Source organism: Galleria mellonella, unplaced genomic scaffold (genome assembly GCF_026898425.1).
Source record: "Galleria mellonella isolate WM207_F2 unplaced genomic scaffold, CSIRO_AGI_GalMel_v1 utg132, whole genome shotgun sequence".
Classification (NCBI taxonomy): domain Eukaryota; kingdom Metazoa; phylum Arthropoda; class Insecta; order Lepidoptera; family Pyralidae; genus Galleria; species Galleria mellonella.
The window spans coordinates 7470263-7484059 of NW_026441989.1; the positions used below are offsets into that span (position 1 = coordinate 7470263).

At 29.6% G+C, this 13797-nt stretch overlaps 1 protein-coding gene across 10 annotated transcripts; it reads right to left on the reverse strand.

Moving 5' to 3' along the window:
- Positions 1-63: 63 nt before the first annotated feature.
- LOC113518055 (sodium/hydrogen exchanger 6) lies at positions 64-13570 on the reverse strand. 10 transcript variants are annotated; one of them, XM_052903123.1, is made up of 17 exons: positions 13035-13570; positions 11941-12096; positions 11484-11644; positions 10981-11196; positions 10566-10639; positions 10221-10364; positions 9650-9753; positions 8602-8804; positions 7900-8011; positions 7622-7781; positions 7336-7387; positions 6566-6595; positions 5104-5172; positions 4025-4099; positions 3307-3483; positions 2395-2478; positions 64-2017 (listed from the first exon to the last, which is right to left on the reverse strand). In XM_052903123.1, exons 1-17 carry the CDS (start codon positions 13267-13269, stop codon positions 1952-1954), a joined length of 2118 nt encoding a protein of 705 aa, XP_052759083.1. In that variant the 5' UTR covers positions 13270-13570; the 3' UTR covers positions 64-1951. The 10 variants fall into 10 exon arrangements, with proteins under 10 accessions (XP_052759083.1, XP_052759085.1, XP_052759086.1 ...); XM_052903125.1 differs by having other exon boundaries at positions 64-2152; positions 13035-13568; XM_052903126.1 differs by lacking the exon at positions 6566-6595 and having other exon boundaries at positions 13035-13569.
- Between the last annotated feature and the right edge of the window lie 227 nt (positions 13571-13797).

The window sequence follows — 13797 nt, forward strand, 5'->3', positions numbered from 1 at the left end:
TTAATTTGACAACCAATGGTGAATGATTTTTAGGTAATATGTAAATCATTAAAAGACAAATGGTACAGGTCCAACTTTATTAAAATAAATCCAATTGCTTAATAAATCAATGTTGTACAAGTTTTATAAGAGTGGCCTCCAAACTATGGCTTAAAGCACAATATTGGGTCACAAGCACCACAAATTAGAAATTACAATCTACACTATGCTATTAAGTTGAGCTAGCTAGGTTTTGGCCCTTGGGACTTAGTGGAGATATCAGTAAGGTATTTTTGCTAACAATTTGGAGACCTCTGCTATATATATACATATTTATATTGATAAAATAAGCAGACATATAATTAGAAAAACCCTGTGATAGCTATTAAAATATATAGTTTCTAATTCAAGTACTTTTAAATTCAGTATAATATACTTGGTAGTGACACACAAACTTTTGATACTGCTATTTATAAAGCTTCCCAAAAAATGCACAATTGTTTAATGTAAAAATATAAATTGTTCATATTAGGAAAGATTTTAAGTAAGTTTTACATACCTAGTATATTGTATAGCGGTTTTATAAACCATACATTTATTATTTTTATCTCCTGACATACTATTACAACCAGAGTCATTAAAACTTATAGTATGTATATATATTGGTACATCAGAGAAGTATGTAGTCAATAATAACAAAATATTTACATAATTTAGAAGCATAAACAATATTGTATAATTTAATTAGAAATATAGTTTACATTAGAATGAATTGTGATTGAAAGTATTATATGCATAAACGATGGACAATCTTCGACCTCGATTGTGCTTGTCCAAATAAGACAAATATAGTACAATGCACACAAGAAAAAAAATCCAATTTATAAATTCTGCTTCTAATAAACAAAGATATTGTATGTACCGTAAAAAAGTTGACGACGCGTGAAAAAACATTAATTAATACACAATGGTGAATAATGGCACATGGGCAGATATCGTGGTATTGTTTTAAATTTCATTTAGGTGTACTTTACTGACATATTTTGCTATATAAAAAAAAGGGTTCTGAGTTCTGAGACAGCTTATACTACTAAATTTTTATTAATTATCAATAATTTTACTATTATAATTGCTAAAAATATACTAATTAACAGTCGAAAATATAATGAAAAAGTGTAAAATATGTCATATATTTTATTATATTTACAACTCTAGCATTATCTGTGAGCGTTCAAATGACCACAAACCGTGTGTTACGTTCGTATCTTTTCTCCTTCATCTCTATTAAGTTATCCATCGTTTGCGCAATAAGCACAATTCATTAATGTCACTACGATTAATCAACTGGTAGGTAGGTTTTTTTAGTTTACACTGAAATAAAGTGAAATTCAATTTTATACTGTAGAGACTAGATTCAAAGCAATAAAAGTTAAAGTGAATAGAAGAAAAGTCCTCTAAAGAACTTATGTTTTCAGATCTAATGTTCACCTTGTATAACATCAATGCTTGATATATAGATAGAATTGTCAGGACTAAAATTGTTACTTCTATTATTTTAATACTGGGTTACAATAAGACATTGACAAATCGGTAAGAAACCATTTTTCAGTCTGATACCTGACAATCCTAGATATATGTAACAAGCGTTTAATATCACATGTTCAACACATATTATGATATTAGGTTACTTAGATAACTAATATTACAATAATTACTGTTCATTACCACTTCAGTGGTATAAAAGACAACATATTTTTGCATTGTTGATACAAAGTAGCACTTTTATAGTTACAATGGTCAGATTAATTTAACAAAGAAAGAAAAAAATAAAATAAAAATCCAATCATGGTGTGGCACTATGAGCGTAAAAAACTTTACTTGTATATGTACATAGTATGTAGATAGGCATCTAGATCTTTTTCAAAAGGTGTAACTGCTCGAAATAATTACAGCTATTGTAATGTGTATCTATCTATATATTACTGCCGGTGATACCTTCTACAGAAATCCTTGTATCCACGTGTCCAGGCCATAATTGCTGCGTGCAATAATTAAAGGTTTTGCCTATTAATAAAAAAATCTTCTATTTACTACCAATCTATATCACAGCCGGGAATCACTAAAGCTACAAAGCTTAGACATGCCCATATCCGTTTCGACCATTAACTGATAGCTGTAACCAAAAGAAACAAAAATAGAATATAAATATACTACATAAATATTAGAATATATTTTAGCAAACAAAAAAAAAATAGCAGTAGTTTCATAGATATTTTTATTACAAACTATAGAACAACTCTGATCAGATATAAAAATCTAATATATATCATGATATATTTAAGAAAATTTTAGAGATCAACACGATCAATGCTTAACGTAAACGAAAAATTATAATTAAATATATATTCTTTCTACCTGTGGGTCGATACTTGTTGGTACTGGTTGCGGTTCATCAATACATAAATCGGAATCCGAATCAGTTCTGCGAAGGGTATTATCCTGTAAATAAGAATAATTTAGTGTACAATGTGGAATTGACAAATATAAAAACGTGTAAGAATTTTTTTATGTAATATTAATAGCACGTCAAACCAATATATATACATTATAATAAAAATTGTAGAATAGTTTACAATAAGTTTGGGTGACGGCTATCGCTTTGTCTCGATTCAGATAAGCGTTACGCTAAACATGTTTCATCTTCTAGAGTTTTCTAAGTATATGTACGTGGGACACTCGGAAAGTTTTGCGATACTGAAAACATGTTCTATAGGTAAATATATTTTTATTACATCTTTTCAAAGTACTCTCCATCAGCCTCTATACAAAGTTTCATGCGTCTGAACCAGTTTTCGAAACACTTTTTCCAGTCCGCCGTAGACACCTGCTTTACAGCCTGCTCGAACGTTGAGAGCGATCATCCGGCGACGAAAATTGTATCCCTTTGAGTTGTTTTTTTATTTTTGGGAATAAGAATAAGTTACACGATGCTAGGTCAAGGCTGTAAGGAGGGTGACCCAGGAGTTTGACCGGTGTGCGGTCTAGGAAATCCCTCGTTTTGATTGCGGTGTGGGCGGGCGCATTATCGTGGTGGAGCAGTAGACCGAGCCCTATGTTTGGTCGCTTGTTGCTCACAACAGAGAAAACTTCTGCCAAACGTTTGGTAGTATACCATTCGGCGTTAATGTTTCTTTGGTTTCGTAAAGGAATTGACACCAAGTAGCTAGTCAAATTGAAAATACACTCATATATAAAAACTTTCTCGCAATACTTTTTGAGTGACCTGGTATGTTAAAGCCGAATTTTTAATAGATAAAAAGTACTAACTCCTTGTGTGTACTGGTGTGTGGTGGTGAGCACGCGCGCCACAGGTCTCAAGAAAGCCGGCAGTGTCTCTGTGAGCGGCGGTCTTGCGTGCGTCAGCAGTGGTTTGAGCAATTTGGAGTCTACCGCACCCCAGAGTCGTGCGAGACGCGCCTTATCACCACCGTTACGTGGCCCCTCCTATTATACAAATCAATATTTACTATTTATATTTTAAAAAATATAATTACATAATAAAGATTATGAAATATGAATTAAAAAAAAGAAACACATCGCAGACATATTAAGGATAGAATTTTAAAAAATTTATAAGTTTCTAATATGCAATACATTGTTATTATTTGAAAAAATATTTAAATACCAATGCACAATATCAGAATGTATCTAGTTTTTTTTAACCTTTTCAATGGTTCGATGCCCGTGCGTTTCGGTTGATAGTTGATTACATTTTTCAATTCAATACTTAGATTACTTAGGGAATCTAAATGTATTGTATAGGTTTATTTGAATTTTTCAAAATATTCTATAATTTATAATAGTAGGTAACAATTATCATAAGACATCACACGCAATCTTATAAATAAACAAAGGAATAATAAACAAAATATTGGATTAAATTGAGTTCTGCTGATGACAATGCACGCCATGCAAGTGTTATCTGATTATTAATGGTGTTAGCTGCATATTTACTTCATATAAAAATAATTAAAAGTGTACATACATTGTAGTCGTTTAGATGCCAAGGCAAAACCACTTCATTATCTCCTTTGTCCCATTTAACTATCATGCGGCCATTCTAATATTGAAAGGAAAATCAACAAAAGAAAATAAAATTACATGCAAAATTAAAATAGCATATCAAGTAGGATAGTATGTGAAACTTTATAATTTTTTGTCAAGACAATTTTGTTATAGTGAAATTATTACCGTATTTTAATACGCATTGATACGGTGAAACTAAAATAAAAATATGTATGGAATTTAAGAAATAGAACATACTTATAAAGACGAGTTAGGTAATCTTAGAATATAAAATTATTCCGGAATAACAATATGTTGATATTCTGGCTTAAATAACATTAAAGAATATTTATCAAAAATCAGATCACGTATTGAAGTTTCACATAGCATCAAACTTATGATAGAGGATTATGATTAACAGCTACAGAATACTTTTTAAAGAAAATTAATAATATAGAACTTGATTTTAATTTTTTTTTCTAGTAAAAGTTTTTATTATATTAGCGTGCAAGTAAACTATTTGAGTAGACTGAACGAATAAGTGTGAATTATTCATTATTAATTAATAGAAGATAGGTACATTAAATATTCTTATAAAAAATAAACTGTTTAAAATACATTAGTAGTTTATATTATTATTAAGTTCGGATTCTGATTGGAGAACTTTGTCGGTTGTCTTCACACAGTGTGACAACTATAAATAATATTCGTTTGGGTATATGGAAAATAATTTCGTATTCATAAAGGGAATAATAAAATTATAATTTAAAGAAAAACTTATATCAATTTGACATTGTATGAAATCAATATCATGAAAGTATAAAAAAACAGAATTATTTATATAAATTGAATAAAATCTGTGGAAGAAATAAAAACAAACAGTCAAAGAGAGATTAGGAGTTGTTTACAAAATTATAACGGATAAAAAATTCTCACATCAAAAACCGATTGTTAACTTCACAACCGGTTAGTAGACAAGCCATTTATTAATACGATGCGTGCAGTATATTATATGTATTAATGTCATAAAAATGCCGTGCATCGGTCTATTAGTCTTACTGTTGCCCTGTCGCAACTGGCCGGTTGCGTAGAATCCATATTGCGAAGACCGAACCCTATGTCAGCGGGCTGAACAATAAACACATTTAAGTAAGTGGATGTAAGTACAATGTATTAGTAACATCAAAGGAGATGTTTAGAACGGGCTGTGGTTATACATAACATACTATAACAAATAAAATGAAATCTCATTTTTGTAATATCATACTACACTAACGACACATTTACTGGATTAACAAATGGACGAGTACTTGTCCATTTCTTAATCCGTTAAGTATATCAGATGTTAATTTTAATTTTTGTGACAATATAAAACAATAATATGATTGTAATAATTATACATTTCATAAAATAACAAATACGTATTTAATAATTTGTTTTTCAGTAAGTTCTTACAACAGCCTGCTGGTAATTTTTTGGGTCAACCAAAATGAAGGCAATAAAAAGGCAAATGCAATTTTCAACTCTAGCGTTGTTGATATATTAAATACACTATTGGGATTTAACTATTCACCTGCAATAGTGTTGCGTTAAGTCCCGTTACTGTATTTAAATGAAATGTTATTCCTTGAACATGATAGATGAAAGTGATAAAAATATATTTTTTTTTTATTTATTTATTTATACTTTATTGACCACATTACAAAAAAAAATGTCTGGTACAAAAGGCGTACTTAATACTATATAGCATTCTCTCCCAGTCAACCTTTGGCTAAACAGAAATTTTAATATGCGGTGAAAAAAATTACAACACATACAATAGACATTATATAAATATACATACATGAATACATTAAACAAATATTCAGTGTATCCTATTAAGATATCCTGTAATAATTATAGAAAGAATTACATATAATTCTTTATATATTTTCAAATATTTAGTGCAGCTCAAGCCTCAGTAAAGAGTGAAATTATTCACAGATTAGATTACCGGCTTAGAAGTTGGATAGTCATTTATAAATTATTAACTATTTTTTTATATTACAAACACAATTTTGTATAACCACGTTGTCGTTCTATTTGGTTCAGTTAGGAATAACATTAAAACACTCAATAGTATGGTGGTACATAAATTAGGGAATTAATAAGTATTGTCATGTTAACTTTTTACATGGGGATAATCTAAATAAAACTATTTGACGTAGTTTTTCTTTATACAGTAGTTTATGAACATTAACATGACTAAATACTTATAATTTCTAATTTATAAGATTGAATAATATTTTGTACTATGAGTAATATTTTCCAATCACGCCTAAAATTGAATAATATACGAGTGTTACTTATACTTATTTCATTAGTGTTTCATATAAAAAAATATGAAGAATTGGAAAATATTGATTAGTACAAAGATCCTGTACCGTATTAAAGCATATTTAAGAATGAGAATGGGATGATACGCCGTGAAATTACAGCTCACAAAGCTCCATACAAGTGTGTTCGTATTTACAATACGTACCGATCCGCCTGAGTCCGTGGCCTGGTAGAGCTGCCACAATAATCTCGTATTAATTACATTCCGCATGTGCATTATTTACCCATATGCGCAGTTTCCATAGTGCTTTGTCATATGTGACTACAATGGTGTGCTACTTTTCACAAATTTCTTCATAGAGCAGATTTTGAATAATACAATTGTACATCCCAGCCAGAGAAATGGGAAATTTAAGTTAACCCAAAATGTTTGGGTTAACCAAAAGTATAAACTGATAAGTGTTTTGAGTTAAGAATTATTTATTCATTTAAATAACAATATCATCTTTAATTTGTTATTAAAATAAAGTGAACACTTTTCTGGCTGTTTGCACTTGCAATCGTTGGCTATAATCATAATTATTGTATAGGTCATACAAAATCATGTAGGTACAATTTATCAAAAGCCAGAATTTGCATAGAAGCGTGTTTAATGATTTTCGAAAGAATGGCTAACGGACAATATACTAGGTGTTGCAAATGCAATTAATAATATCCGTAAGTAAATTTCAGAAATAATTGGATGAAGTGTTACATATAAGTACATCACAATACTGAAGACTAAGGAAGCACTCGGTATGGTGATTACGCGCGGACAAATAATAAAGCAGTAAACAAAATGTTAACGTACAGTTAATCACATTTTGTTAGATTAATTAATTCATACTAAATGCTAGCGTTGCCAAATTTTGTATAAAAATTATTAAATTTGTGTAAGTATAATTGAGTTAATTTTCATTATAAAGATTTACTTACACTCCTCACGTCGCGGTAGGGAAGAGCTTCATTTTCGTCACTCTGACCTTGTCTTAAAATAAAAAAAAAATATATATTTGCAAAACTATTTAGAATCATGAAAATAATTCAAACCTATCGTGAGAGTTGGTACTGAATTAGTTGATTTGTCAAATGTCAACTTTTTCCATTTCCTAAATTTAAATTGTAAATATTAATACTAATAAACAGAAAAAAATTATACCTTTATGTGAATAATCACTAGCATCATTATTCCTGGATTATTTCTACTGTGCTGAGTACTTACCCAGTGGGAATGCGTAAGTATGCGAGTGCATGTGTAGAGGCTCCACCCTGCAGAACTACAGTTGCAATCACTATTAGCGATGTAGTTGTCAACATCGCTTGCCTCGCTTCAGAAACCGTGTTGCGGATCGCTAAAGCAAATGACATAGCACCTCGGAGACCTGCAAATGATGAACATATTCCTTTTATTATGGGAGTGGGTAATGTGATCAATTATGGTGATTATTTATAAATAAACCATACATATTCAATAATTAATCTAAAATTCCATAATCTCACCCGCAAAGAACAGCATATGTTGAAAGTTCATAGGTATTGGCGGCTTGCGTCCTAAGTTTAGCAAGAATGACAGTGGGTAGATATTCACGGCACGTCCTAGAGTTGATGTAATCTGTTATACTGATAAAGGAGATAATTTTAACTAAGAGGACTTCATTATCACACAAAAACATTTGATTATATTTTCTGTGTGGAAAATCTGTTAAGATTTATACACTTAAAAGGAAGCGTGTGAAATATAGAATTTCTACCTAATCAAATGCATAATTTGGAGTGATAAGCTTCTAAGTAAATACGCCAGCCATAACATAGAAAAATACTATTGCAACTTCAGTTTCTGTTGAAATAAGATAAAAAAAATGTAATAAAGTGTAAATAATTAATTTTACTAATATTATGTGTTATTAATTTTAATATTATTAGTTAGAAAAGTTGCCATCAGGTGGATCGTATGCTTGTTTGTTACCTCAGTGGTATAAAAAAAAAGTTTGTAAAGATGTGTTCGTTACTCAATCGCGCTTAAAAGGCTGCGTACGGATTGGAATGAAATTTGGTACACTGGTAAGTTATATCGTAATTTAATACATCTTTATTTTCCTCTTGTTGGTGCAATTAATTCATGCATTCTAATTCAGTTAGATTAATTTAACACAAGAAACTTTATATACTTATTTACGCAGCAAAAGTCGCAAAAAAGGATACAAATCCGGCGATGATGAACCACGGGTCGAAGTGGTGTTTAGGGAAGGTGAACATGGAGACGCCGATATATGTGAATATGAAGTTCTCTGCTAGGAAGTTAAGCAGCTCGAACAGTTGCTTGGTCCGGTTCCGTGAGTCCGACGACAGGTTGTTGTAAGTGTAGTGTGCTTGACATATACCACAGAAGAGAACCGCCACCACTCCTGAAAGAGTATACGATACTTCATGAGACCAGAATAAATTTATATTAGTGTATATACTTAATAACAAACGCATTTGCTATAAATAAGTCTAAAATACACAGTAGTAACAAATCTTTATAAAAGAGAGATTCCGAATGATTATTTTGTTAAGATAAACCCAGTTAGACAATATTTGTATTGTAAATATCTTTTATTAAAGCATTTTTTTAATTCCTATTTAAGCAAGCAAATATATAGCTGAAAAATCCTTAACTTATGGAAATATAAAACATTTCCTTGTGTTATCACATAGTGAAATTTGCTGTTATATATATTATGAATAGGCTTTTGTTCCCGATTTAATAATTTGCTTTTTAATGATGCACACTTTTAAAGGAGAATATTATTCTAACATACAGTCACAGTGAGAGTAAATCACCAATAAAATGCGCATTGATCAAAGAACCTGTACAATATTTATTTTTCAAGATATCAAACAGGAAAGTTGATATTTAGCTTGAAAGTACATTTAATATGTTTGTCAGGTTTCATTATATTTGACAATTAAAATGTATAAATTTGCTTGCTTGTATACAGGCTGAATACACTGAATGAATGCTATATTATTAAGACCTTTTGTAATACTGTATTCTGCAAAAAAATTATTCGTTTGGATTTGAATATTAAAACGACCTATCGTTTATTATATTTAAAGGTTACTTTTTGTAAACTATTAAAAATACTATGTAATAATTCTATTATTATCCAGATTCTTTGTTCTGTTATAAATTACCTCTATGACTATATATAAAATAAATAAAACTGCATAATACCTAATCATGATTATATTAATATTTTTCATTTACCTGTTAGTTCACACACTTCAGCAATAAGGAAAGCTGCATATGACATGAGTACGAAGAGTGATGACTCCAACAAAGGCCATTCTCTCACATGAGTGAATTTGGTCATGTGTATAGCGATTAAGGATATAATTATTAATAAATAAGTATATTTTGAATAGGGGTTGTGTTTTAACTCTTTGATTTGAAATTAACTACAGACAATGAAGAAAAAAAAAATAGTAATCATGTAAAAATTATTAAAGATATCGTGTGAGATAAACAAATGTACTCTTTATTAAAATAGGTTTAAAGTTTATATCATATTTGTATGGTGAATTGAATAATGATGAATGATGGAGTAAGAATTTAAAATGTTTTCATCTTCAGTAGGTACATTGTAAGACAATAAGAAAAAAATATAACACATAAGTGCAAAAGAAAAAAAATTAAATAGTAACTTATTTCAATTAACTATATGTGCAGCATGGTAATACTTCTTTGATAAAACTTGTGCTCAGCTATGGCATATTAATGGAGTAATACATTTACCCATATAATAGTAGTATAATAAAGAAAAGGCAATAAAAAGGATATCAGAGCAGTCAGGCAGCCCATAAAAGCACCAACGAGTAACGACAGGCTGAATATCCCAATGAAGTCTCCAATAGCACCTAGAAATGCTGTTATTTCAAATCCTCCATCATTGGAGTACCTTTCCTCATAATTTTGTATTGCCCTGTAAAATAAACATACAACAAAAATAAATAAAAGGTAAAATAAATTGATTTAAGTAGGTCAATAACGTATTAGAAGATTCTGGTTACCTTAGGCCCATATAATGATATTACCAAAATAAAAATAACATAGATACCAGATTCATTATGGTAATAATAAAATAATGTGTAATATGTTTAATAATAAAAATCAAGGTTATTACCCGCTAAGAACCAAAGCCACTGCATCATTAAGAACACTTTCACCAAATATCAAAGCGTATAAGTTGACATCTACCTAAAAACATAATGCACCAATCATAATATTTATTTGAAGTTAACATAAAAGGTACATTGAAGGTAATCAAAATTTGACTATGAAGATATTTAATGTGTATGGTCAAATAATATAAATAATAGTAAAGTTTAAAAGAAATTGTCTGTCATTGCCAAATTAAAATGAAGCTGAAAATTACAAATATTCTTGACATGATATGAATAAACATTGCTTTGAACTAGATTACTATTATTTTTTTTAATAACCATTAACATAATTGAAGTAAAAATGTAAATCTCCCCTGCCCCCCTCTGTAATTAGTAAAACTCAATTGGTATGAAAATAAAGTGACTGTTACTTACCTTTAATTGTGAAAAAATGGCTAATATAGTCAGGGGATCTGTTGGAGAAATTAATGCACCAAAATATAAAGTGTCTAAAAAGGTGAAGCTTGAAGCCAAAGACGCTGGCATCAATTGTACACAGCCGTACATAAGAGCACCAATAACTAATGCAGATAGAGCTGTTCCCACCATAGCAAATGTCAATATTGCACCCAGGTTTCGGAAGAAATATTTCTGAAAATAAAAAGTTTGTATGCCATAAAGAAATAGTTAAAGTTTATAAATAAATAATTAAAATAATTTAAACATAATTATAACCCCAAGATATATTTAGAATAGGATATAATTCTGTCATATGATGTAATATAAATATATTAATATCCACAATGACAAAAAAAATGTTTCATGAATTATCTTCTCACAATTGAAAAGTTGTAACTTAAGAGTTTTTATTTAAAACGCTGTTATATAGAAAAGGTACCCTGTTTTGTTTTTTAGAAAAAATATTCATTGAAACTTACACGTTTGAGACAATATCCTGCATGAAATATTATGGGAGGTAGAATTATATTAAAAAATATTTCTGGATCAAAAGTAGCTTTCAGGTCTATTTCATTTTGTTCTATATTTACGATTTCTCCCCTAAAGCTGTATGCATAAGTTTTGTTAGGTACTGGGACCTCTGAAAAAAATTAACACTATTATGCTATTGACAAACATGGTTCAATTGTATTTAATGAACATGACATTATAAATATAAAGAACAAGTTTAAATTACTAAATAGTCATGCCTTAGCGCTGGTAATTCTCCTTCTCTATTATTTCTATAAGTCAATAGTAAAACAACAAATAAATTTTTTGTATCTTGTAACTTGGCCATTTGAACTGTTTTGTGAGGCATCTTTTAACTCATACTGTGGATCAGTGGTAAGGAAAACACAATCAGATCATAGGTAATTAATTATAAGTTTAGCTTACCACCAGATGAGATTTGTATTTTATCAGGGAAATGGAACCACAGCATGTCTGGTGGTACTGAGAGGTTATATTTGCTGTCTGGAGCGGGATGAGCATCAATATGGGTGACTTCATTTGTAGTACCTCCATATCTGATTATTGCCCCTACTATTAATCCTGTGGAATATAAAGCAAACTTTAGCAATAAAACAAAAAAGAAATACTGTTATTTGCATTAGTGGTGTTGAAATTTTACTATTACGTTTGTTTAATTTTTCTAGTGACAAACCACTGTAGTTTGCCATTCTAAGTATCATAAAGAAATAAAATAGCTATTTTATAGAAACTAACAGAGGAATAACATCTGAGTCTTCAGGAATGGCAAGCATGGGGGGTATCATGGGCGAAATAATATACTCTATTATGTCCATGGTACTGCTCATGTCTGGTGACTAGGCGACTGCTACCACTTTCCATCAGGTATCAGTATATCGGCTGTCAGCTTGTTTGCCATTCTAAGTTGCATAAAATAAATTAAAAATAAGAAAAAGCTCATTTTTTTTTAATTATTATTACAATGATTGGTACTAAAATATTTTCTTCTCTTATTTGAACCTATCTACAACTGGATTCCATATCATAATTAATTTTTGCCAATGTTTGTCAATTGGCTGTAATGTTATTTGGGAAACTTCACTATGAAATATTTTTAGTGATTTATCACAGTAAATTTTAAAATAATAGTACACAATATAAAAAAATACCGATTCCATTATAAAATGATGAAGTTGATTCTTTTAATACTAATTTTAATTACAAACTATTTCCTTAAAATGTACTTTTTTTATATATGTGACAGATTTAAAATTAGTTTTAACATTAATTCAAATTTAGGTACATCCACTGGCTATGTTCTTTAATATTTATTATGATGGCTCTCTCACAATCCTTGTGGACCCATATAGCTCTGACGAGCACATTTTGAGTATATTTATTCTAGAGTATTTTAGAGAATTTTTTAACCACTTTTAACTTTAATTTTAATAAAAAAATCAAGGTCTTTTAGTCACAAGACATAATGCATAATTAAATTGAAAAACAAAATTGTATCTTACCATATATTACAGCTAATCCAGTTTCATTGAGCCAGCTCACCCGACGATGTTTGAACACCCAAATAGTCAGAACGGTCAGAGTCAGAAGACAGGTGTAAATTAATAGATTCAAACTATCGATGCGATGTAATAAAGTGGCTTTTGCATCGAGCGCAATATCCGTGCCTGAAGCCCTACATACTCTAATTATATATGAAAAGAATCCAAGGAAAGTCACAAAAGGTATACGTGCCATGGCAAATGCAAATCCAGCTAAATAATATCACTTTACATGGATTACCTATTAACAATAATTATGACGCAGAAATGTAAGACAAAATAAATTAATTTAGAGTTTGTTATTAGAAATGATATAAACAGTTATCGAACACAAATAATGTACTATCAAAATGTACAAATATCAAATAGTAAGTAATTTGTAATTTTCGTGAAAATTCGTCGTTCATTGTATTATTCAAATAATACACAAAGATTTAAATTGTTGATATAAATTTCCAGTACTCTTTAGACATAAGTGCTTTTCTCATGACAGAAAAAGATAAAAGATAGCAATTGGTACACATGTATTTTTCTGTATAATATTTAATCTACTGTCAAAGTCAACACAAACGTCAGTGTTTATTATTATAAATTTTCCTGTTCCATGTAGGCAAAAACAATACAAAGTACAGCCATATTGTTTTGTATTTTGCATTATTTGAGGTAATCTATCTAGTAATAATTAAAATTGAAATATTACTACAATTATTATTATAGGTATTTA

Excerpts from the sequence above, each read along its gene's own strand:
- LOC113518055 (XM_052903123.1), bottom strand. The coding sequence starts at position 13,269 with ATGGCACGTATACCTTTTGTGACTTTCCTTGGATTCTTTTCATATATA. Across the intron at positions 10,365-10,565 it reads GTGGCTTTGGTTCTTAGCGG|GGCAATACAAAATTATGAGG; the intron begins GTAATAACCTTG and ends TTTATTTTACAG. Across the intron at positions 2,018-2,394 it reads CAACAAGTATCGACCCACAG|CAATTATGGCCTGGACACGT; the intron begins GTAGAAAGAATA and ends TATTGCACGCAG.